The sequence below is a fragment of the Crotalus tigris genome, unplaced genomic scaffold (genome assembly GCF_016545835.1).
Source record: "Crotalus tigris isolate CLP2741 ecotype Arizona unplaced genomic scaffold, ASM1654583v1 scf7180000024436.1354646, whole genome shotgun sequence".
Taxonomy (NCBI): domain Eukaryota; kingdom Metazoa; phylum Chordata; class Lepidosauria; order Squamata; family Viperidae; genus Crotalus; species Crotalus tigris.
The window spans coordinates 393,644-420,031 of NW_024100605.1; the positions used below are offsets into that span (position 1 = coordinate 393,644).

Genomic DNA, 26,388 nt, shown 5'->3' on the forward strand with positions numbered 1-26,388 from the left:
ACAACCCACACTTCCCTAAAATTAGTAGCATGCAAATCTCTTTTTCCAACTTTTTTTTTATTTTTTCAGTCTCCAGCTTTTAGATTAAACATATTTCTTACTTGTATCTGATCTTTTCATCCATGTCTTGAGGTGGCTCTTCTATAATGAATGATACTAGATTTTCCAGACATTCCGATTTCAAAAGAAATTCTATAAGTTTGCGATTTTGAGCTTTACACTCTTGTAACACATCTTCTTCATCCATCAGTTCCTTCAGTGTTACATCTTCTTTCTCTAGAAGTGTGTCTATGTGGGATGATGAATGAAGATCAAATTTCCAAAACATGCTGGTCTAGAAAAAGGTGGAAAAATCATAGAGCTTTAATTAATGGGGTTTTTTAAAAAAAAAAACTGCTTAAGAAAGCCATTCCACTACCACCACCCTGTTCTCAATTTGTATGCGAAAGGAACTGAAAAAGCAAGAAACCATAGCAGCCAAGAGCAAGCTACTGTTATATAAAAAAAATAGAGTGCAAGGAAGAAAAATGCTACTAGTATTAGAGTGCCTTAAATGATAAGCCAATGTCTTTAATATATCAATATAGTGATTAGTCATCACATGATTTTAATATGAAACAGTTCATGTGTTAATGCAACAACAGGAAAAAAAGTATTTATTGACTCAGAAATTTGCTTTTATGCTATTTTAGCATGTTCTTGCCCTTTTTACTCGAAGCCTGATTCCAACAATGGTCAACTCAGGAAATTGCTATACACAAATTAATCTAACCCTATTGCTGGTCCACATTTCCATTTTTAAGTGTCCATGAATTTTCTCATATTTTTCTCTGCAGACATTATTTGCAAAAGATAATTAAGTTCTTCACTGTTTGAATAAAATTTGGATATCCTCTGGAGTCTGCAAAACTCATCAGCACCAACAATCAGAACAAACCATTAATACTACATCTGTTAGGCCTCATACTGAGTCCATATTCTCTTTCTATTGTTACCAGTGTAAATTTATTTGATGAAGAAAATGTTTAAAAATGTGTTGTTGTATATAGAATATTACGGAAATATTTATTATTTCCTGAATAAATCAATATTGCTTCATTATTGTTAAAAATTAAGAAGCATCAAGGAAATGAGGACCAGAGTTAAAATCCTTTCATAATTTCTTTAAAATCATGGTCCAATTATTTGTTTAAAAAAACAACTTTTTTTTTACTCTTGCATTTCAAATGGTATCATTAAACACTCTCCCCCAATCTGGATCTTTTAGATATTCAACCGACTACAATTTCCATTATCCAAACCCCGGCTACGTTGACTGAGGCTGATAGGAGTTAGACCAAAATACAGACTGTCAGGCTCAGAGGATTGTATTAAAGATAAATTAGTATAAGGGTACATTAGAAGAATTTTATTTTACAGGAAAAACACGAATTAGCTAGATGATTCTCTGTATATTAATTTAGAATTTCGAAATGCTCAGCATTTTTATATCTATCAATTATTTAGTAAGTTAGTAATTTCCTAAAGGAGGATAATGGCAACCACCAATTAAGTACATTATGAAGATATTATGTGCTCATCTTATCAAACTGCAATGATTTAACATCATACAATAATTCTGGTTGTTTCATTTTAAGACTACAACAGAGAGAAGAAAAGTTTCATGTACAGTCAATTCTGCATTGTTTTGAATTAAATACTAGCAATCTTCAATTAAGCGCATGTATGATAATTTAATCATAGGAAGAGAACTATACACATTTTGATTTTGTGAAGGAAGCTACCTATCAAAGCCAATCACATATTGTGGGCCCATACTTCATTGAAGTGGTCTTTTTAAAATAGACTGCAATCCTCTAAATAGATACACCTGGAATTGAACAGGATCGCCAACATGATCGCCAACGTCCAATAACGGATATGGCACAAGAAGAAGAAGAAACCAATAAAGCTTACTTCTAAATGTAGATCCTTGGCATTACAGTAACAAACAATAGTTAGCAGACATACAAGGAGGGGACCAAAAGAATAATACAGGATTTGACACAGGATTTTTAAAAGTATATACAGAGCTATAAATAGTTAAGCCAATTTCTGGCTTGGCTGCCTCTTGCAGTCTGACCCCTACCTAATAAAATTAAGTACCACCTGTTTTTGGTATCAACCTAATCATCGTAAGATTAAAAAGGCAGAAGAATAACGAATGAATTAATATATTAGTACTTTTGCAGATTTAAGTTGTATATATAAAAATATATTTTACACAAAAGGAAATCAAACATTGGCTTATTTATCAGGCGACTGCTACCATTCATTCCTAACATATAAAGCAATTCTGCCCTATATCCTATTAAAAATCTGATTTCCAGATTTCAGCTCTTCTCAAAGAATTCCAAATCTTTGTGAGTGAAAAATCTCTGTGCATTCAACTTATAGCCCAATGAACATTTAGAAAGATCTTTCAAGAAAATGGAATTTAGTATCAAAACATGTGTACCTCATGGTGCATGAAATTCTACAATATATAAGACCCACTGATTTGTAATAGTAGTCAGGGAAGACCAATATTAAATATCAACAAAAAAGAAAGCATACTACTGCAAACATGTTACTGCGTTATTTCACAAACTTTCTCCCAGGCAAGCTGTTTTAGGAGCTGGTTTCTCAATATGGCAGATGCTGACCAGATTATTCCATCACTTTCAACAGGAGACCAGGACCCTTGGAATAAGGAAAAATACCCAACATGGATCAAAGGGTAAAAACTGCAGGATCCCCTAAAAGATATATTTTTATTGAACTTAAATCTTTAAGACGTAATTATGCTTACAAACACATATTCAAGTTCCACTTACTATTCTATATAATGGATCTTTGGTTCTCAGCTGGGAAGCAAAACAGCCACCTAATTTCATATAGTTCTCGCAAAATCTGGTGAGTTTAGTATGTGTAGCATTGCAACAGAACACTACAACAACCAGAATTGAATCCAACAATGGAGGCCTCTTAAAAGAGCTAGCCTACTGACCTTCAAAATAAAAAATTAAAAGGCATTTTTATTTTTTAAAAAATCTGATGACAGCCAAATCTATGGCATCTCATTATTATTATTTGTTTAAATTGCTGAAAGCAAAGCATATGTTGCTGCTGAACTCTGAACAAGTATAATGAAGAGAATATTTTTGTTAGATTCTTACTCTGCCTTTTATCATTTTATAAATAAGTCAAAGCGACAAATATATACAGTGGGGCAAAAAAGTATTTAGTCAGCCACCAATTGTGCAAGTTCTCCCACTTAAAAAGATGAGAGAGGCCTGTAATTGTCATCATAGGTAGACCTCAACTATGCGAGACAAAATGAGAAAACAAATCCAGACAATCACATTGTCTGATTTGGAAAGAATTTATTTGCAAATTATGGTGGAAAATAAGTATTTGGTCACCTACAAACAAGCAAGATTTCTGGCTCTCACAGACCTGTAACTTCTTCTTTAAGAGGCTCCTCTGTCCTCCACTCATTACCTGTATTAATGGCACCTGTTTGAACTTGTTATCAGTATAAAAGACACCTGTCCACAACCTCAAACAGTCACACTCCAAACTCCACTATGGTGAAGACCAAAGAGCTGTCAAAAGACACCAAAAACAAAATTGTAGACCTGCACCAGGCTGAGAAGACTGAATCTGCAATAGGCAAGCAGTTTGGTGTGAAGAAATCAACTGTGGGAGCAATAATTAGAAAATGGAAGACACACAAGACCACTGATAATCTCCCTCGATCTGGGACTCCACGCAAGATCTCACCCCGTGGGGTCAACATGATCACAAGAACGGTGAGCAAAAATCCCAGAACCACATGGGGGGACCTAGTGAATGACCTGCAGAGAGCTGGGACCAACGTAACAAAGGCAACCATCAGTAACACACTACGCCGCCAGGGACTCAGATCCTGCAGTGCCAGACGTGTCCCCCTGCTTAAGGCAGTACATGTCTGGGCCCGTCTGAAGTTTGCTAGAGAGCATTTGGATGATCCAGAAGAGGATTGGGAGAATGTCCTATGGTCAGATGAAACCAAAGTAGAACTGTTTGGTAGAAACACAACTCGTTGTGTTTGGAGGAAAGAATGCTGAGTTGCATCCAAAGAACACCATACCTACTGTGAACCATCATGCTTTGGGGCTGTTTCTCTGCAAAGGGACCAGGACAACTGATCTGTATGCAGGAAAGAATGAATGGGGCCATGTATCGTTATATTTTGAGTGCAAACCTCCTTCCATCAGCAAGGGTATTGAAGATGAAACATGGCTGGGTCTTTCAGCATGACAATGATCCCAAACACACTGCCCAGGCAACGAAAGAGTGGCTTCGTAAAAAGCATTTCAAGGTCCTGGAGTGGCCTAGCCAGTCTCCAGATCTCAACCCCATAGAAAACCTTTGGAGGGAGTTGAAAGTCCGTGTTGCCCAGCGACAGCCCCCAAACATCACTGCTCTAGAGGAGATCTGCATGGAGGAATGGGCCAACATACCAGCAACAGTGTGTGCCAACCTTGTGAAGACTTACAGAAAACATTTGACCTCTGTCATTGCCAACAAAGGATATATAACAAAGTATTGAGATGAACTTTTGATATTGACCAAATACTTATTTTCCACCATAATTTGCAAATAAATTCTTTCCAAATCAGACAATGTGCTTGTTTGGATTTGTTTTCTCATTTTGTCTCTCAGAGTTGAGGTCTACCTATGATGACAATTACAGGCCTCTCTCATCTTTTTAAGTGGGAGAACTTACACAATTGGTGGCTGACTAAATACTTTTTTGCCCCACTGTATATCTGAATAGCAAATTGTCCAAATGCCAGTTATAGGATTAAATAATGATTTAATAAAGATTTTGATTATGAATCAAGCAAAATAAGTTGCTACCTAATTTTGGGAACTATTTGGTCATACTAAACTCTTTCTACTTTAACAGTGAAAAAAGTAAGGAGGCATCTGGATAATTTGACCGTAAAATTTTATTTTATTTGCATTCAACAGCTGTAATCTTATCAAATATTATAAAGAGATACTACATCATTTTGTGAAGATTGTTTCAATATTTAAGAATTTCCATTAAAAGGCTAGCTTATCAATCTTTAGCCTTTTCATAATCAATACATTATAGATAGTGAAGCAATCTCCTCCTCTAAATGGGCTTTCTGTTCTATTACTTACCAGGAATATTCATAATCTTCACTCCAGATGTACAAAATGATTTCTAAGTGAGCATACTCGACCTCCGTAGAATAAATCTTCAAAATTATTTATGTCCTCTTTTTATACTTCTAGTATACAAGGGAACTTCTCACTACTGGATATTTCAGTAATTATTTTTGCTAACTTCCTATCTATGCATTAAGACCCAAGGTTGCCCGTAACCAGATAGCTGTAAGATTATTTTTTGCCATTACAATTAGAGGCTACTGCCTTCAATATACATACTAGGTTTTGTGCTGTTTTTACACCACAGGTGAGTCAGGGATCTCCATTATTACATCACAGAAGGACATGAGCATTTCTCCACAGCTTTTAGGTGACCCCCCAAATTACTGATGCTCATTTAATTTTATATAATAATAATAATAATAATAATAATAATAATAATAATAATAATAATAGTTGGAAGGGACCTTGGAGATCATCTAGTCCAACCCCCTGCTCAGGCAGAAAGCCCTATACCATTTCGGACAAATGGCTGTCCAGTCTCTTCTTAAAAACTTCCCGTGTTGGAGCATTCACCGCTTCTGGAGGCAGGTTGTTCCACTGGTTAATTGTTCTGTTTCCACCCGTTGCTTCTTGTCCTGCCTTTAGGCACTTTGGAGAATAGCTTGACTCCCTCTTCTTTGTGGCAGCCCCTGAGATATTGGAACACTGCTAACATGTCCCCCCTCGTCCTTCTCTTCATTAAACTAGACATACCCAATTCCAGCAACTGTTCCTTATATGTTTTAGCCTCCAGTCCCCTAATCATCTTTGTTGCTCTTCTCTGTACTCTTTCTAGAGTCTCAACATCTTTTTTACATCACAGTGACCAAAACTGGATACAGTATTCCAAGTGTGGCCTTACCAAGGCATTGTAAAATGGTATTAACGCTTCACATGATCTTGGTTCTATCCCTCTGTTAATGCGGCCTAGCACTGTGTTGGCCTTTTTGGCAGCTGCAGCACACTGCTGGCTCATATTTAGGTGACTGTCCACTAGGACTCCGAGGTCCCTCTCAGTTACTGGTTGTAAATTTTGTACTGTCCTTTTACATTGTGATAGTACACTCTTCTTTTACTTTAGAAGACAGCTGTAAAAGATACTATAGAAATATGTATTTGATATATTTAACTTCTTGGCCTTATTCGGTTTCTATTAAATCAGAGGGGAAAAATCTAACCTCAATTTCACGTAACGTATCATTCCAAACTATTGATGCCAAGTGCAATTACACAAATAAGAAGCTTGCAAGCATCTTTTGCAAGTATATAAAACTTCCGGATCAGCAACTGAACAGCTGGAAATATTTTCAATACACCTAGAAATTACTAAGGTTTCTATGATTTATGCTCTTTTATGGCATCTCAGCTCATTGTTAGTGCAACTTATTCTATCCTCAGAGAGAAAAGCAAAGATCACGAATAAACTCATAAAATGAATGGGATATCTTGTGTATGCCTACTTCCTCATTCTCATGTTGGTATTTTGCAAACCCAAAGACACAAGAGTGGCCTAGTGGTGCAGATGCTCGCCTCTCACTTGGAAAGTTGAGAGTTCAGTCTTAGGTATGACAAATGTAGATAGCACTCCTGCAGATGGCTCCTGCTTTTTCTCCTGAGCTCCCAGGTGACATGGAGATCTCATCCTCTGAAGCCCCCGCTGTCCACACTCTGAAGCACCTGCCCACTGTACTCCTTAGTGCTGACCCTCCTATGCTTATGGATTCCTCTTCTCACGTTGCAACATGTGAGTTTCTCACCTAACAACGGCAACAGTGATTGCTGGAATTGCCATTGCTAAGCAATGTGGTCACATAACTCTGCTTTATGCCCACACTGCTTGGCGACAGAAATTCCAGTTCTCAGTTAGCCATTGTTAACTGAGAAACCACCTTAGCTAGGATTTACTAAACAGCTAGAACAGGTAATCTTGTACCTGAACAAAAACAAACATTTCAGGTGTTTTGTTTTATGCAAACTTTTGGAACAGGAAAAATATTAGCAACTAAGAGGAAGCAAAAAGAGAGAAAATCAGGAAAGATCAGGGAGTTGGTAGGAAAGACAGAAAGACTGGTGGCACCTGGGGTGGGGTGGGAGTGGCCCTGGGAAGATGGGAGGGTAGATGAGTCAAAAGGAATATATCACATTGGGAGTTGCTGAGAAGGAAAAACAGGGCGACACACACACACTAGCAATGGTTATCCCCCCCCCCATTTTCTTTTGTCCAAAACTCCAAAGCATACTGAGTTTTAGTTCTACTGAATCACGGCTTGAATCAAAACTGTTTAGCAGAAAATTTGGAACACAATGGTTTATTCCAGATTTTAAAAAATAAAATTCTTATTTCATATATACCCCGATTCGTAGTTTCAAAAACATAGCTGTCTATCATTAACATGTAGTCTTAGAATATCATCATGTAAATGAATAAAGGAAAATGTCAAATATTCCAGGCTTATAAATGATCACCTATGTGCTTTCCAGAACCCATTTAGTGACAGCAAATTATGCGGCATACATTGCTGCCCTTTATATCTGTTTCTTACCTTTAAATTTTACTTAAGTGATATCTACTTATCTCCCTTGTACCTTCAAAACATCCCCTGATAAGACTTTGGGAACTTTTAGTATTGCTTCACTTCCTTCCTTCCTTCCCTTCCCTTCCTTCCCTTCCAATTTATGAATAAATGGTTATTTTCTTTATCTTTTGTAATCTGATTATGCAATTGAAATGAATTGTATATCAACAATCCATGTTTCTTATAAACACATAAATAGAAAGATAACATTCAGGCTAAATTTTAGTAACTTTTTGGCAAGACAATAAAACCATTCTCCCTATAATCAAACAACAGTGACTATATCCTGTCTTCCAAAGTCCATGTATTACCACAGAATCTAATGGCTATGGTTCCATAAAATGGGTGGTATAAAATTGAAAAAAATTACAAGAGAGACTCTACCATTGGTCTAAGTTAATTGAAGAATTCTAATTAATCAATACTAATGTGTATATTCAACTTGAATTGAAGCTATATCTGGAAACCCAATGTAGTTCCTGTGGGCTCCACTACACTGTACCCAAATTTTTTTGCTAGTCCCTATCATAGCTCTGATATCTAAAAATTAAAAATACCTGAACCAGGAGGCTGTTATTCTAGAAAACAGCCCAGTATTTCTCTCCCCTCTATTATATAGGATCCTTTTTCACTTTTTATTTGTAAATTATGCAGAACTGCTAAGGGGGTCAGGTGGTCTCTAAATGTGTGGATGGATTGATGAATAAATAAATAAATAACTTCATCCATTAGTACACGTTGGAGTGCAGAATTTACATGGCAGGTGCTTATTACATTTCTCCACTTAGCAGAATGGTTAAGAACAATCTAAGAAGCATTTCCAGGAAAATATTGTTGACAAACACTGTTGATGAAGTATGTATTGGAAATACTATAAGGGCAGAAAACATTCTTATATGCCAAACCAAGAGTGCAAAGATCAACAAATATAGTCTTCAGTATGTTTAATGAAAATAAATTATTTTCCACTAACCCAGAAACCCTCCAATTATGGGTTATAAAATATCAGCATTATTAGAGGGCTATGTAATCAATATCCATTAATGATTAAATATTTTAAGCAGCTGTACTAAAAAGCATCTCCTGAAATGATACCTGAAGATCAGCAAATAAATCATGCATTCTTTTGCAAAGGCAATGTATTATACTGGAATGCCACTGTCAATAACAAAAAGAGGTTTCAGAAGAAAGGTTTTAAATTTCTAGGATAGTCTTACTATTAGCCAAATATTCACTGAAGAAAATGTTTTAGAATATAAACAATTTCGACAAGGAAAAACAATCCCTTGGCTATTTATACACTGATGAAAAATATAAAGACAAAATCATAGAACAGCATATTACATCAAAAATTATATTGGTTGTAAACATGTCTTATGGAATACTGACAGTATACAGCAGACATGTCAAACTTGCGATGTCACGTGATGTCGCGTGACGTATCGGAACTTTTTCCCCATTGCCAGCAATGGGTTGGGCGCAGTTCCTCATGATGCGTCCGGCCTGTGGGCCGGTAGTTTGACACCCCTGGTATAAAGTATCTGCTTTATTGATAATGCAAAAACCCATGGGGAGATCATAATATTCATGTATTTCTGAAACAGATGTACATGTTACAGGTTAAATGTGTATCTTAAAAGCAAAAGAAGTCTGAAAAGTCATGTTATAGTTGCAAGTTTTAAGAACACCAAGAAGGAATGAAGTAGAAAGAATGAAATAGTGACTCTGAAATTTGTACTAAAAATTAATGGAACCCACTCATTTATTTTATTAAATCTCAACACTGCCAACAACTCTGGACATATATGCTTTGGAAATTAAAACTAAACTAAACTAAAAGTAATGAAACTGAAAAACCATAAAGAAGCTTTGAAAGAAACAATAGATTTTAAAAGACCTACGGGTGTATGAAATATCTCAAAGTAATGGATACAGATACAGTACTATTTGAGTCTTCAAGACCAGATGCAGAAGTACTTGAAGATATAAAATCCAATATCTACAGCAGTTACTTGCTGTACTTTTGACAATTTTTGTTTTTTACCTTGACAATTTTGCCAGTCGTATTTAAATTAAACTCTGATAATCTAAATGTATAAGAATTTAAAATTTAAAACAAAGTGAAATACTTTTTAATAAAACCCTAAATTATTATTACTGCCTGGCTCATGCTGTTGAAACCCATTAAGTCCAAACCGCAATCCCAGAAAAATGGATGATGAACCTATGGCTAATATATTTGATTTTATACATAAGCAACATATGTAGGAGTCTTTCAAATGTTGTAAAATAAAGAAGCCCTTAAATATTTGAGTACCATCAATTGTTTGAGATAACCTACCTTCTCTTAGTTAGTGATTGCTTTAGAATCTTGGCCAGTATGAAGGAAACATAGTTACACTTGGAAATATTCATACCAAATAAAATATTTATATTATCTTTGTGGACTTTTAAAAAAAGGCATCAGAAACAGCACGTACTAAGAAAATAAGACTGATCAGATAAACGTTTCATAAAGCAAAAGTTGTAATCAAGTAATCCCATGGGAAGGGCAGGTCCTTTTAATTCAACCTTTCATTCATCCAAAGATTTTTCAAAAATGATTGCTTTCTATGCCCACATTATAGTGGCAATCATTTTTATACAGACTGCTAAGATCTACAGAACCTTATCCTCCTTTCCCAACCACAGAGTTGATCATCCTGCCCGCACAAGTAATACTGGACTTACCTGTTCTGGTAATTAATTTCTGTTGCTAAGCAAGACAGTTGCTAAGTGAGTTTTGCCTAATTTTACAAAGTTTTTGCCACAACTGTTAATTGAATCGCTGTAGTTAAGTTAGCAATGAGGTTGTTAAATGAATCTGGCTTCTCCATTGACTTTGCTTGACAGAAGGTTGCAAAAGGTGATCACATGACCCAGGACACTGCAACTATAATAAATACATGCCAGATGCCAAGCATCCAAATTTTGATCAGGTGACCACATCATGTACTGTGAAATTAACAGCCATAAGTCACTTTTTCCAGTGTCATTTTATCTTCGAACAGTCACTAAACCAGTGGTTCTCAATCTTTTTAGACCGGCGACCCCGGTCATAAGCAGGCGGCGCACATGCGCGGCGGCGCCCCCTGCGCGGCACGCATGCGCAGTGGCGCCCCCTGCGTGGTGCACATGCACGGTGGTGCCCCCCTGCGCCGCCCCCTGCGCGGTGCGCAGGTGCAGCACCGCCCCCCCCCTGCGCCAGCTGAGAAAAAAAAGGCGGATCGCGTTGTTTGGCAACCCCCGTGAAATGGTCGTTCGACCCCAAATGGGGTGGCGACCCACAGGTTGAGAACCGCTGCACTAAACAAATAGTTGTAAGTTGAGGACTACCTGTATAGGGATAGCCTTGGAAGAATCAGGCAAACTAAAGTGTTTTCATTCCAAAGCAGAGAGCTACTCATTAGGTTGAGGTAGTGTTATTTAGGATGCTGGAAACATCATAGCCTGCCTGCTGGTGTTATGGGAAATATTTTACTTTTGCTCATCAAAAAAATGAGATATTTTAAATCCTATTTTCAAAGGATCTGATGAATTGTAAAAAATATGTACGCGTGCGGATGCATGTGTTTATCAAAAGAGGCTACGTGTTTGAGCATGGCAGAAGGAAGGAAACCCTACATCCACTCCCCATTGCCATAAAACTGCTGAGAAATCTGGCACTTAAGTATAGTACCACCATTAAGCTAATATCATCAACTTTCTTTTCATTCTTCTTATAGTAAGTAAGGCAGTAGGTATCCTGGGTGAAAGCCTAGAATCAACAAATTGTTCGTTGAACTAATAAACTCAAGGCAGGGATATGACCTTGTGCTCACCTTTTTCTGGAACCTTTTTTTAAATCCCACTCTAGCTTAGAAGAAGCAAGTATTCTTTGCAAACCAAAATACTTTCCACCAAATTCTGGTTATTTATCCTCACTTTCAGAATGTGAGAAACTGTTTCTGGAAAGTGCCCTGACACAAAGTCTAAAACATTGTAGTAGCCCTGAAAGGGGCATTATCAGTGAATATATTTAACATTTATTTAAATCATATATATACAGTGAGATCTATATGTATTTAAAACTATTATACCAGAATTGAAGTCACTTTCAATTTCCAGGATTTATTTAGAATACATATATTAAATCAAGAATGACCAGAGACAACACTATTAAAAGATCATATTTTCCTGTACAGTGGTTCTTGCTTTCCTTACCAAAAAAAATCTAAATATAACGCAACAATATTCTCATTTAGAGTGGCATTTCTCAACTTATGCAGAAACTCTTATGTGCATTCAGCATTTTTAAAATACTGAATGAACATTACAGACTTTAAGCAGCACCCTGGTGGAACATTCAGAAGATTTTTAATAGAAAGATAAAGTTTTCACCACAATTATTCTTGTTAGGTATTATTGTAGATTGTGATGTTAAAGAAACTATTTTAATGTTGAATCTTATTATGGCGGCAAGGTTATTGGTTGGACAATATTGGAAGAAAGATTCTTTGCCTACTATAATAGAATGGTTGCTTAAAGTTTCTAATTTAGCAGAAATGGCTAAAATTTCTGCTTATTTGAAGGATCATTTACAAGAAAGATACATCTCGATGTGGAGAAGATGGATAAATTTTGTACAGAATAAATATGGGATTAGAAAGTATTATTTAGTTTTTGAATAACTTAAAGCTTAAAGTGGGAATTATTTATATTATTATTTATCTTTTTGCTTGAAATTTTTCTTTTGTATTTGAGTTAAAGTATTCTAGGGATTTTATTATTTGTATAGTTGGATAAGCTTAGCTAGAATTTGTTTATTTTTAACCCTGTAATCAGCTCTGGAAGTAAGGGGGGAGGGTTAGGGTGGGGGGGGAGGTGGGGGGGGATATTGTATGGTATTAAAAAATCTGTATAAAACTTTTCAATAAAAAAAAAACAATAAGCAGCATCCATATCAAGATAGAACAGGATTTAAACTACCATATAAGCACACTTCCCTTACCTAGACACAAGCACTGATAAGTGAACTGATAAAATATATATCCAGGTTTCACAAAACAGTTCAAATAGTTTAAGTAACAGCAGTATGAATATTCTCATTTCACCACTTTAACATAAGTCATCCAATTTGGGTGGATGAGAACCTGATATACTTGATTTATGCAACTTTCATAGAAAGTATGTAATAAAGTAGTCTTTTGTTTCCTTATTCTTTATCTTTATAATTTATGTCACCAGGTAGGTTTCAATTAAAGCATATTTTTGAAGAAAGGAATTAAACCAAGGTAATTATATTTAGTAAGATTTAGCATAGTGAACAGGCACATTATTTAATCTTGAATTATTTCCCAATAATCCAATGCTTCAGCTTCCAACCCAAAACTTAGCTAACAGGAACATGCAAAGGGTTCCAGCCCCAAATGTTTTTTTTTCTTTTTTTGGTGTGGAAAAATCTTTTTGAGTGTTTCTGAATTTTTTTTAAACTTAAAACAAAGGAGGCATGTTTTACATTGTTTCAAGTATTTGGATGCCCCACTTTTTTTTTTCTTTCATAGTTTTCCCAACATCTTTAAAGGTTCCCTAACCATACTATTTCCTCACTAAACCCAAAACAAAACAAATTAACCATCAATATAATAATGAAGAGGGAGACGGGGCAGAGAGACAAAGATCTATTAAGAAAGATATACATGCAACAGACTTAAGTTTCAAATGGTTGTTTTGCTACTGTTGCAGCAGCTGTGATACCAACTGCCATTATATAAAAAAATCACCAGTATTAGGCCGGGCTACTTTCCATTTGCATAGGAAGTGGAAATGCCCTCTTTTGTCTTATCGACCCAGGGACTGAAATTCAGCCCAAGATCAATGGTGATAGTGACCCACATACAAACAACAGATACTAGATTAAAGAATATCTATTAGTATTGTAACCTTAACCCTTTGAGGAAGGATTTACATTACATTGCTTAAATCCACTCTTAAGGTATGTATCAGCAGAAGCAAGGTCCCAAAACGATCAACAGACTCAAAACGATCAACAAGAGGCATGGACAAAAAAACACTTGTGGTATTGGCTCCTGGGCTTTACCAAAATGTCCCCAAAAATGCTGGCAGTATTAAGCAAACTGTGTTTCTAACTATCAGAAAGATAAAGGCATCCTTTCTGAAGAAGGGGAAGCTGCCATAGCAATTGTAGCAGTAATCCATAAGCAAACAGCAAGTGACTCAATACTATCGAATGTTACATGTGCTTTCGCCCAAATAATGATTTCAACAACCACTCACTATATTCAATAAGGAGAATGTCCAGCATCTCTTCAACTAATTGTCCCCCATTACAGAATCCCCCTTGTGCACCCTTTCAACACTGACAGTTGAAACACATGATGTAGGACTGCAGGATATTTCTACAAAAATATGACTGGGTAAAGGTGTTCATCAAGAAATACTGCACACTACCCTGATATAGGATACAATTTGGTACAGCATCATATTCTATCTCTTGTGCAACCAGTTTAGAAAAAGGAAACACAGTTTGGTTCCTTTGGGCAGTAGAATAGAAACTTATGTCCAAGGCCTTCAGTGTTTGAATGTTGAGAAGACATGCTAAGCTAGGTTCTTCTCAAAACCATGACTTTGGGAAAAGTTGTGGTTATCATATAGAACAAATAAGATCCTAGAAAGACACAGCTTTGACAGACCAGCTGAGAACTGGAACATGCATTGCCTGCTGGATCTCTCTGGCTATTAAAGACACTATGTGCTGCCATGCATATACAACTGGGTAGGAGCACAGCATAAGTTTTATTAGTCTTGAGTCAACTTTTAAGAGGAATGTTTTTAGTAATGATATACCAAGGTAGGGAGATTGCATAGTTACTTGCATTCTAGTAGGGAAAATGTCTCGAGTTTTTGACAAGCAAAAGAGGGGCAATATAATCTCATTTTGAATCGTCAATGCACAGATCTATCTTACCATATATTCCGGCGTATAAGACGACTTTCTAAATCTTGAAAATCTTCTCAAAAGTCGGGGGTCGTCTTATACGCCGGAAAAATATTACTCAGCAAGTTTTCTCTCCCCCCCCCTCTCGCTCAAAAAGAGTCCTAGGGTTATTATTATTAAAACCAGCCGATCAACTAAAGATATCTCTTTCCAGCCTCTATACTGGGAGTATGATAGGCATTATCTGGCTGTCGTGACAGTAAGATTTCCTGGAGGTTTATTCCCCATTCTATAATGCTACATTGCATACCGTCTCCTCTCTTCTTCCCTCTCTTTTGCCATCCAAATTCCTTGCCCACCCCTCCAGAACTGCGGATTGGTAATGGCCGTCCCGTGATTAATTCATTCGAAGGAAGTAGAAAGGGATGGCCCATGTAATGGGGAAGGGGGGGAAAGAGTTGTAGGATGGTTTTTTTTATATAATGAAAACAAACCTAAGCATCTGCGTCCATTCGAGGCACTTCTCAGTGCTTCCTCATGCAGGCTTTTCAGCGTTTACCTCTCACTGCCAGTGAGAGTAGCTTGGGGGGGCGGAGCTTATAGGTCTGGAAGGGGAGGGGTGTCAGCTAAATTCCTCTCGGATTTACGAAGCAGGAATGGAGTGGGGACAGAAAACAGCTACACGATCCTTTCGCCTGTCGACTTCCACCGAACTTATGCCAGCAGTCCCCCCCCCCCGCCTAAATAAACTTGCATGGTGCATTTGTGGTGTTATTTATGACAGATCCTGGCTGGTCAATCTGGCTCCCATCAATAAGTACTGTAGTGCACTGAGTTTTAATAACAAATTAAAAGGAAAGCATTTACTCCCCCTCATTACCTGAAAAGGGGGCACCTTATCACATTTGTGGAAATGCAAGTTTCTGAAGGGAGAATGCCTTTCTTACTCGGTTTATTAACTGCTTCCTTTCCTTCTTCCCTAAACATTCTGGCTGTCGCCAATTTCATTCTTGGTAGTGTTGCTTTAAAAAACTGCTGAGAAGTCCTTTTGCAGGCAGGGCAATTTTCATCAAGGTGTGTGTGCGATTGACAAGGCAGAGCCTTTGACAAACAGGCAGGCTTTCTGCTCACTCAGCTTGGAGAGGCTGTGGAGGATTCGCAGGGTGGAAGACTGAGAGGAGGAGATCCCTGTGTGCAGCCTGCTTGCTCCAAGCCAAAGCTTGCTACTGGGGGGGGGGCAATGGAAGGGACCCGGGGAGTCACACGCATGCCTACACGTGCACGCACACACCCTGAGCTACTCATTTGGACTTACAGGTGGCCAATGAGAACTCAGAAACTGTGCTCCCTTTCCCCCTCCCTCATGGAATTAGCTTGTCCATTTTTTCCCTAGGGCCTATACAGGGGTAGGCAACCTTGGCTCTTTTATGACTCATGGACTTCAACTCCCAGAATTCCTGAGCCAGCATAGCTGGCTCAGGAATTCTGGAAGTTGAAGTCCATGAGTCATAAAAGAGCCAAGGTTGCCTACCCCTGGCCTATAAGATGACAGGAAGGGTTGGGCAGGCAGGGAGAGCTGACCCACCCAATCCAAGCAGGCTTTGTATACAACAACCAGCCAATCACCGGTAAGGTTCATCGCTTGCCATGATTGGCTGGTTGTTGTATACTGGGTACATACAGTACAGCACCAGTATCTGTACCAGTTCATACAGTACAGCACCAATACATACAGTACAGTATACAAATGTCCAATAGTCAAGACCCCATCATGGCTCCACCAGCAAGAACTTAAAGTTGTAAACTTTGCCATGGAACATAATAACTGCGCTGCTGCAAGACAATATGGAGTAACAGAAAAGATGGTTCGGGACTGGAAAGCAAATGAAAAAGCATTAAAGAGTATGCCAAGGGGTAAGTGTGCATTAAGAAGAGGCACCCCACATTGGCCAGAACTCAAAAAACATGTAGCAGACATGGTGAATGAGCATCGCCAAAACGGTTATGTAGTGACACGAAATAAAATACGTTTGTTTGCACTTTAGTGGGCCAAATCTAACCCAGATCACAGCAACAGATTTAAGGCCACTGCATCCTGGTGTACTAGATTCTTGGAAAGGCATAATATGGTACTGAGGCAAAAGACGAAAATTGCACAAAAATTACCTGCAGATCTTGATAGCAAAGTAATTAGTTTCCATCAATACGTAATACAACAGCACATTAAACATGGCTATGCATTAAGTAGTATTGGAAATATGGATGAAACTCCAATGAATTTTGATATGGTTGGAAATAAAACTGTCTATCAAAAAGGTGAAAAAACAATTTTAATTAAAACAACAGGACATGAGAAGTCCAGTTTTACAGTGGTACTAGCATGCACAGTTGATGGTGCCAAACTGAGACCAATGATTATTTTTAAAAGAAAAACAATGCCGAAACTCAAGTTCCCTGTTGGTTGTTTTGTACATGTGAATGAAAAAGGCTGGATGGATGAAGAAGGGGTAAAGCTATGGCTTGATAATGTATGGAGCAGGCAACCAGGTGGACTTATTCAAAAACGTAGTCTACTGGTGTGGGATATGTTCAGGGCTCATTTAACTCCCAGCACCAAGCAAAGGCTTGCAAGACTAAACATAGATGCGGCAGTTATTCCTGCAGGATTGACATCGTTAGTACAGCCACTGGATGTGTGCCTAAACAAGCCATTTAAAGATCGCATTCGAGAACAGTGGAATGAATGGATGGTTAGCGGCGAAAAGTCATTCACAAAAGGAGGAAACATGCGTGCTCCACAGTTGGATGTTTTGTGCAAGTTTGTCATAAAAGCCTGGAATGATATTGATGCAGAAACAATAATCAAGTCTTTCAAGAAGTGTGGCATATCAAATTCATTAGATGGTATGGAGGACGACTACTTGTGGCAAGATGAAGAGGAAGCCGAAGCTGAGATCACACCATCTGATACGGAATTCGATCCATACGATGACCGCCTTACAAATGTATCACAAGATGTCATTGATATTTTTATGATATCAGATGATGAACAGCATGATTTTAAAGGCTTTTAAAGGGAAAGTATCATGCCAGCAAAACCTATAAAAATAGCTTGCAGTTATGGGACTTGCCCGGCACTTGCTCTCTCTATTGTTTGTTATCTTCCTCCTATCATCATCAGTTCCAGTTTGGTTGACAGCTTAGAAAACAAACAGCATGGCAGCTCCCATGGGTTTATTGTCTTATCCTTCCTTTCAGCTTTAGAGTGAATTAGGAAAAGTTTAATCACTTGCACTGTTTTATGTTTACATGTTTGATGACAAACAGCCTTATGTTTGTAAGTGACAGTTTTCCTGCTAAGTACCTGTATGTCATAAGCATTTGAATTAAAATTACCATATTGAAATCAAATCTGATGTTTTTTAATTTTTATTTGGTGTGCGTTGGAAGAGGGGTAGTCTTATACGGCAAGTATAGCCCAAACTCTATATTTTAACTGGAAAAGTTGGGGGTCGTCTTATACGCCCAGTCATCTTATACGCTGGAATATACGGTAATCTGACAAAGTCTGGGCAGTGGTATATCTCTTCTTGCCAACCAGTGTCCTGAGCAAAATGGTGTTCTTCGTGGCAGATGATGGCCATCATTCACACTTGAATTGTGACTTAGTGATCCAGCTGACCTTCCTCACAACATATCCTCCCTCAGACCACCTCATCTGTGCCTGGAGGATGCTTATCCCAACTCAGAACAACAGCAATTACCAGTGCTACCGCATGCTAATTACTAAATTGCCTAATTTTAGCAGAAATCATCGACTCCGAGATCACAAGGCTACATCAGAAACTACCCTGTCTACCTATGGCCAGATTTAAAGAGAATTTGTACACCACACAGTTTATATAATGGGAAGGCAGGCTGGAAAAAAAAGTGTATCTAATCAGTTACTTTCCTTCTTTCTTGGGCAGTTCAAGAAATACTCTTCAAAAAGATTTTAGGGCTAGGCAATTGTTCTATAGCCTAGATGCTAGTGGGCATTCAGGATATTTACTACCCACTATTTTTGTGACCACAGGAGAAAAAAAGACAGAGCAAAATCCCACTTCATGTTCCAGTATTATGAAAGACCATTCAAAATGTTTTGTGAGGACCTAACCCATTCAAAACATTCAAATGGAATACTCTGCATAAGTTGGTTTTGTTTTGAGAAAACTTTTTTTCTATTCCATGAATATTCTTTAACCATAAGGGCCATATCAGATAACACATGGTTTCAGGACCAAACCAAATTAGCAACACTGCAACTTAAACCCAGCTTTTTACATCAATGTAAAGTTAATCCTTATGTGAATTCAAATCATTAGCAGATTTGTGTATGTAACTAAAAACCTTGTTTTTGAAAACCACCAAAGGGGAAAAAAAACCTTATAATTTAATGAGAAAAAATACTGAAAGAAAAAGAACAATTAAGTCAATCAAATTTCTGGAACATAAAGCGGTTTAGCCAATACTATGAAAATCAGATATACATATTTTAACATACCCCTCCAGAGGCAAAAATATGCAGGATTTCTTACCTGTTAAAAGAAAAGTTTATAAAGGAAAAAAAAATCTAGTCTTCTTGGCTCCTTGCCCATTACAAGGTATCCTGGCAACAGCAAAATCTTTCAGTCTACAGTATTAGCAGATTAGAGACTGAATTAGGTTAAGAGGCAGCAGGTTTCTTCCTACAAAAACAAACAAAAACAAAACAATTTAATTACATCAATATACAATTTAATTAGCCAATTCAATTAGAAACAGACCTAAAAAGATAAATATATAGAGCATCAATGGCTACATAGGAGATAGCAATTAGGCTAACTCATCTCTATGTACAATGTTTTATGAAAATATATAGCAGTCTGTTTGTTTTTGTTTTTTACATGTGCTTCCCCCCCCCCATGAAACTTGAAAATACCAACTGAAGGGGGGGGGAATGCCAGATGTTCAAGTAAGCTTTAGAAAAGGTCAAGGAACATGAGACATTATTGCTGATGCACCCTAGATAACTGAGAAAACCAAGAATATTAAAAAGAAATTACTGTACTTCATTGATTATATAAAGCTTTCAACGGCCTCTGTATAATCAATGAAGCACAGAAAGACTTTTTTGATATTTTTCAATTATGTCACATATCAAGCTGTGAAAAGTGCTCAGAAAAATGGGAATCCCAGAATATATCATTGTCCTCATAAGAAACTTATACACAGATCATAAACCCTACAGTACAGGCAGAATATGGTGAAACAGATTAGCTCCAAGTTGGAAATGAGTTCAAAGATCAGAATTATACAAGCCTGCGACATTCTACAGAAGTGAAAGTTGGACTCTGAAGAAATAAGGTAGAAAGAGTCCTGAAGCTTTTGAACTTTGTATTGGAAAGAAATTCTGAGAATATTGTGGATAGCCAAGAAAACAAATGGATCACTGAGCAAAACAACCCAGAGATCTCACTTGAGGCTTAAGCTGCTAGTTATTCCATTTTGGATATGTTATGTGAACACCTAGCTAGCTCTCTGGAAAAGGCTCCAATGCTGGAAAAGGTAGAAGGAAAAAGAAGATGACCAGGAGCAAGATGGACAGGTTCAACTAAAGTAGTCACTAGCTATCATTGGAGTAACTGAAGGACCAGATTATGGACAGAAAATTTATCTATGTGGTCATTAAGAGTTGACAGCCACTTGATGGCATGTAATCAAACAATCACTTTAATCAATTTATAGATTACCAAATCCAAATTATTAAGGGGTAAAGCAGCTCTCATTCATAAATAGTAGAATATTTTGACCTTTTTTAGTAGAAAAAATAGTAGGATGTGATAAAAATATTCTGAAGTGAAGGGGAAAAAATCTGTGTTCATAATATTGAAATCTAAGATCAATGAAATTGAATTGGGACAGATTCATGACATAAATAACACTTTTTCACACAGTGCATTTTGTAAAAAATGGAAATTATTAAGAAAGCTTGCCACTAAAAGAGAGCAATTTGGTAAGTGGATTTGATAAGTTGATGAAAATCAAAATAACTGTTGGCTAGTAGCTACAGCAGCTTCGTATTGCAGTCCTTATTGAAAGCTATATGACTATTATTGCACTTGTGATTTACTTGTGGCTTTCTTAAACATCTTCTTAGACACAATGAGAACAGAATAATGATTTAGATAGGTTCTGATTTTCATCCAAAGGCTTTCTTATATTCTCATCATTTTTTAAATATAGAGCATGTACAGAGCAATAACAGAAATGTTGTAATGAGTTTGGCATGAAAAAGTGATTCTTTATGACCTAATATAATAATAAACATCAAAAAGGTTCTACTGCAAGCAACAAAAATAGATCTACTGGCTGAAAGGGAAGCGTCTTTATGGAAACCTGCCTGGCACAGAAAAAAAAGGCAGAATTAGACTGAAAAGAGAAATTTAAAATTGTGTAATGGATTAAAAGGCAATGTTGGATTTATGGATTGTTTTAAGGATTATGATTTAGAGTTAGAAACAAGAATATATATATATGTTTAAAATAAAGTGAGCACCAGGGTAATAAAACTATAAAAGTTTAATTTAATTTAAAAACGCCAAGCTTTCGCCGTCACCTGCCGGCATCCTCAGGGCTTAAAACGCCAGAGAGTGAGAGAGTCTCTTATAAGCAAGCCGAAGTCTGCGCCCGGCTCCTTGATCTCGTCATCGGACCTAATTGGCTAAATTGTGCTCCGGTGATTCGTTTCTTCCTGCACCCCTTTTTCTCGCGTGTGTCCTCATTTGCCTTCTTTTCTTATTAATAATATATATATGGTTAATAATATAAGAATAATTTCTTATATTATTAACCATATATATATATATATATATATATATATATATATATATACATACATATACACACACACACACACACACACACACACACGAGGGTGATTTTTAGAACAGATATTTTAAATAGATTAAGAATGTACTTTTTGGAATAATAGATTTATTTTGATGAAAATTATGTATTGGAATTGAAAAATGTTGATTTTTTACATTGGGATGGTTTCAATAATTAATGGAGTGTTTTAAATTAGTTAGATGATCTTTTTGTACAATAACATAGATATGATAAGGTATGATAATCAATTGAATGAAATTTGAAGTTTGTGTAATGAATTGAAAGGGGCGTTGACTTACCTGAACGCCTTTTCTCAGCACAGAGATGGATAATCCACGCAGTGGGTTGAGACTGTATTCCTGGCCAATCAGATCAGTCAGCCAAAGTTGCCACGCCCCGTCTTGGACCATGATCCTTTAGTCTTGACTCGAGCGCAGCCATTGACTGACAGTAAGACGTTTTGGCTCCACTAAATATACCCTATTATTCTAGTCTATAAGGGTGGGTGTGGATTATCCATCTCCGTGCTGAGAAAAGGCGTTCAGGTAAGTCAACGCCCCTTCTCCAGCACTGGAGATGGATAATCCACGCAGTGGGACATACCAAAGCCTATTGTCCCTTGGGTTGGGGAATAGACTGGTCCCGTGTGCAACTTTGGTCTAGCACCTGCTGGAGAACCCTCCTACCGAAGGAGGCCTCTGCAGAGGAGTACCTGTCGATTTTGTAATGACGAATGAATGGAGAGGGCGAGGCCCAAGTGGCTGCCCTGCATACCTCTTCAATAGAAGCCTGCATGGCCCATGCTGCTGAGGTGGCAGCACTCCTTGTGGAATGGGCTGTGATATGCTTGGGGACTTGCAAGGACCCCGCCTGGTATGCCCCCGTGATGCATGCCCTAATCCACCTACCGATGGTAGAGGACGAGACCTTCCGGCCCCTAGTAGCAGGGTGGAAGGATATGAAAAGCGCTTCCTAGCGTCGGAATTCCGCTGTGCGTGAAATGTAATGTCTTAGTGCCCTGCGTACGTCCAAGGTGTGCCATTGTTGTTCCAGGGGATGAGCTGGGTTTGGACAGAAGTCTGGTAGGACTATTTCCTGTGATCTGTGAAAAAGGGAGTTGACCTTTGGAATGAATGAAGGGTCTATTCTTAGGACTACCTTGTCCCTGTGAAAATGGCACAGGTCCTTCCTCATTGAGAGAGAAGCTAACTCGGATATCCGCCGAGCTGACGTGATGGCTACCAAGAATGCTACCTTATGGGTCAGATAGCGAATGTCACATGTTTTGAGTGGTTCGAAGGGCGCTCTGGTAAGAGCTTGTAGTACTCGTGGTAGTTCCCACGATGGATACCTGTGCACGGTTGGCGGTCTGATGTTTGCAGCCCCCTTGAGGAAGGATCGTATTAAGGGATGCTTGCCCAAGGATTCACCGGGGCTGGCAGAAAGTATAGTTGAGAGGGCGGCGATTTGCCTGCGCAGTGTGTTTGGCGAGAGGTCCCTCTCTAGGCCATCTAGTAAAAATTCTAGGATCTTGGGAATTGTGATCCCTTCGAGTAACACTTCCTGTTTAGAGCACCATGATTGGAAGCTTCTCCACGTGGCCTCGTAGATACGGTTCGTGGAGGGGCACCTTGATGCCTGTATGACCCTAATTACACCCTGTGAGCAAGCCCCCTTGGCTAAAATTGACCGTTCAAGAGCCAGACGGCTAGTTGTAGCCATTGTGGCTCTGGGTGGGAGATCTCCCCCTGCTTGAGGGAGATCCTCTCCGGAGGAATCCGCCATGGATTCGTGTGGGAGAGACTCCTCAAGTCTGCGAACCAAGGTCTCCTTGGCCAATAAGGGGCCACAAGGATTACCTCGGCCCTTTCCCGCAGAATCTTGCGTATTACCGCCGGAAGGAGAGGTAAGGGTGGAAACGCGTACAGGAGCCCCCTTGGCCATGGGCTCCGTAACGCGTCCGTCTGCTCTGCTCCCTTGGATGGGAATCGGGAGAAGAAGCGAGTTAGGTGGGCATTGGAAGGAGAGGCAAAAAGGTCCACCTGGGGAAGCCCGAAGCGGTGACAGACCTCCCTGAAGATCCTCGGGTGTAGTTGCCACTCCGAGTGATCTATTGTTGATCTGCTCAACAGATCTGCTTGGATGTTTGCCTCCCCCGATATGTGGTCGGCCTTTATGGAGGCCAGATTTTGTTCCGCCCAGGCCCCCAGTAGGAGGGCCTCGGCCGAGAGCGAGCGAGAGTGTGTGCCCCCCTGACGGTTTATGTGGGCCTTGGCTGTCACGTTGTCCGTCAGGACCAGTACGTGCCTGCCTTTTATGCTGCTGTGAAAATGCCTTAACGCTAGGTGAATAGCCCGCAGCTCGAGCCAGTTTATGTTGTGTCGGAGATCCACCGCTGACCAGCGGCCCTGTGTCCACTTGGTCCCCAAGTGGCCTCCCCAGCCGAATAAGCTCGCATCTGTTGTGACTACTACTCTGTCTGGTTCCCTGAAGGGGGACCCCCTGAGGAGAGCTGGAGATAGCCACCACCTGAGGGAGTGTCGTACTCTCAGAGGTATGCCTACCCTCTTCCGGGATGCACTGATTTGTTGTCTCTGAAACGGGAGCATGAACCATTGCAGTTCTCTTGAGTGCAGCCTTGCCCAAGGAACTATTGCTATGGTCGATATCATCTTCCCTAGCAGCTGGGAGAGGCAGACCAGCGTCACTGACTGACCGCGGCTTACCTGTTTTACGGCTTTCTTTATGCTGCTGAGGCGTTCCTGTGATAGGTACACCTTGCATTCCTTTGTGTCTATGACCGCTCCCAGGTGGAGTATTCTCGTAGTTGGGGTTAGATGGCTCTTTGGAAAGTTCACCGAGAAGCCGTGGTCCTGCAGCATTTTTATCACTAACTTTAGGTCCGCCCGAGACTGCTGGGCAGACGATGACTGGATTAGAATATCGTCCAGGTAGCACTGGACTCTGACTGGTACGTTTCTTAGTTGTGCTGCCAGAACCGCCAGAATCTTGGTGAACACCCTGGGCGCTGATGACAGGCCGAATGGAAGTGCCCTGTATTGAAAATGGTGCCCCCTGTAGGCAAACCGTAGAAAGCGGCGGTGAGCCAGAGAGATAGGGATGTGCAAGTATGCCTCCGTGAGGTCGATCGATGCCAGAAAATCCCCTTTCCTTACGCTTCCAAGGATGGAGCGTAGTGTCTGCATTTTGAATTTGCGGTATTTTATGTAGAAATTTAGCCTTTTCAAATCCAAAACGGCTCTCCAACCCCCCGAGGGTTTTGGGACCACGAAGAGGATAGAATAAAACCCCTGGTCTCTCTGGTTCATAGGCACCGGCTCTACGGCCCGTATGTTTAGAAGGTGCTGAACGGCCTCGTTCATGAGCCTTCTCTTTGTTGGGTTTGTGGGACAGGGGCACGGGCGGAAGCGGTTCGGGGGCTTTGAGAGAAATTCTAGAGATAGACCATGACGTATGGTGTTCCTGACCCATATGTTCGTGGTGGTCTCTTCCCACTGGGGAGCAAACCCTGCTAGTCTGCCCCCTATGGAAAGGTCTGGGCGGGAGTCATCTGGTACGGCGGAAGGGGCGGTTGTTCCCCCGAAAGGGCCGTCTTCCCTGTGTTTGCCTATGTCTTGTGTTCTGTCTGTCCCCCTGTCTTTCCCTATCCTGTCTAGCTTGGAAGGGTTGGGAATTTTGAAAGTAGTTGACCCTGGCTTCCGTACGAAAGGATTGTTTCCTTCCCCAGGAGCCGGGTCTCTTGTCCTGCCTTTTAAGCATGTGTTTAAGGACCTTGCGCTTGTCCTTGTTCTCTGTCAGGTATGGCGTTAGTGCCTCACCAAACAGCTTTGCCCCTTGGTACGGAGCCGAAGCCAATTTCCACTTGGATTTGGTATCCGCCTGCCAGTTCTTTAGCCAGAGGATGCGCCTGCTCGTGTTGTTTGCCGCCATTGCCTTGGCTGAAAACTTGGTCGCTAAAAGTGTTGCGTCCGACGCATATTCCGTGGCCGCTACCATTTTGCTGAGTTCCTGATGAGTGCGTATATCTTCCATGGGAACCCGGCCCTGTAGCTCACGGAGCCAACAAAGTGTGGCTCTGGTGAAAAAGGACGCGGAGGTAGACGCCCTGGTAGCCCAAGCTATTGCCTGGTGCGTTCTCCTGTAGTTGGACTCACTCTTTCGGTCCTCGGCTTTAAGAGCCTCAGCAAAATCTCCTGATATGGCCGTGTCCGATATCAGGGGACCTATGGGTTCGTCCACCACCGGCACCTCCAATGTTCCCTCTAGCTCCCTTGCTACGTTAAATAGCTTCCTCTCCGCATTGCTAGGAAGCGGTAGGGAGGTTGGCGCTGCCCACTGTTTCCTTATTGTGTTTAGGAACATGGTCGGGCATGGTATGCGGTGTTGAGTGGTTACCTTTTCGGCGAACGTCGGCTCAGCCTCCGTGTCAACTGTGACAGGCTCCGCTGGTGTCCCATGCCCCAGATGGGCTGTGGCCTCAGCCTTGCGCAGAATAGTAACAAAAAGAGAAGGGTTAAACAGGCCGCTGAAGGACGGCCCTTGAGGTGAGGTGTCCTCCTCCTCCTCAGACATTTGAATCCCTTGTGACGTACCTGGCTGGTCCAGGTAAGCTTCCTCAGAGACCGACGAGTCTGAGACGGAGGAGAGGTCCTGATGGTC

At 39.7% G+C, this 26,388-nt stretch overlaps 1 protein-coding gene across 16 annotated transcripts in view; it reads right to left on the bottom strand.

Annotated features, from left to right (window-relative positions):
* Positions 1-26,388, bottom strand: part of PPP6R3 (protein phosphatase 6 regulatory subunit 3) — an 83,747-nt gene that overhangs the window by 46,135 nt on the left and 11,224 nt on the right. For 15 of the 16 annotated variants that reach the window (XM_039331276.1, XM_039331273.1, XM_039331280.1 and 12 more), the window contains 3 exons: positions 19,377-19,526; positions 2,596-2,721; positions 102-334 (listed from right to left, as the gene is read on the bottom strand). In XM_039331276.1, coding sequence (XP_039187210.1) covers positions 102-334; positions 2,596-2,607 — 245 coding nt within the window. In that variant the 5' untranslated portion in view covers positions 2,608-2,721; positions 19,377-19,526. The remainder of the gene's footprint in view (positions 1-101; positions 335-2,595; positions 2,722-19,376; positions 19,527-26,388) is intronic. The other variant, XM_039331278.1, reaches the window with a different exon arrangement.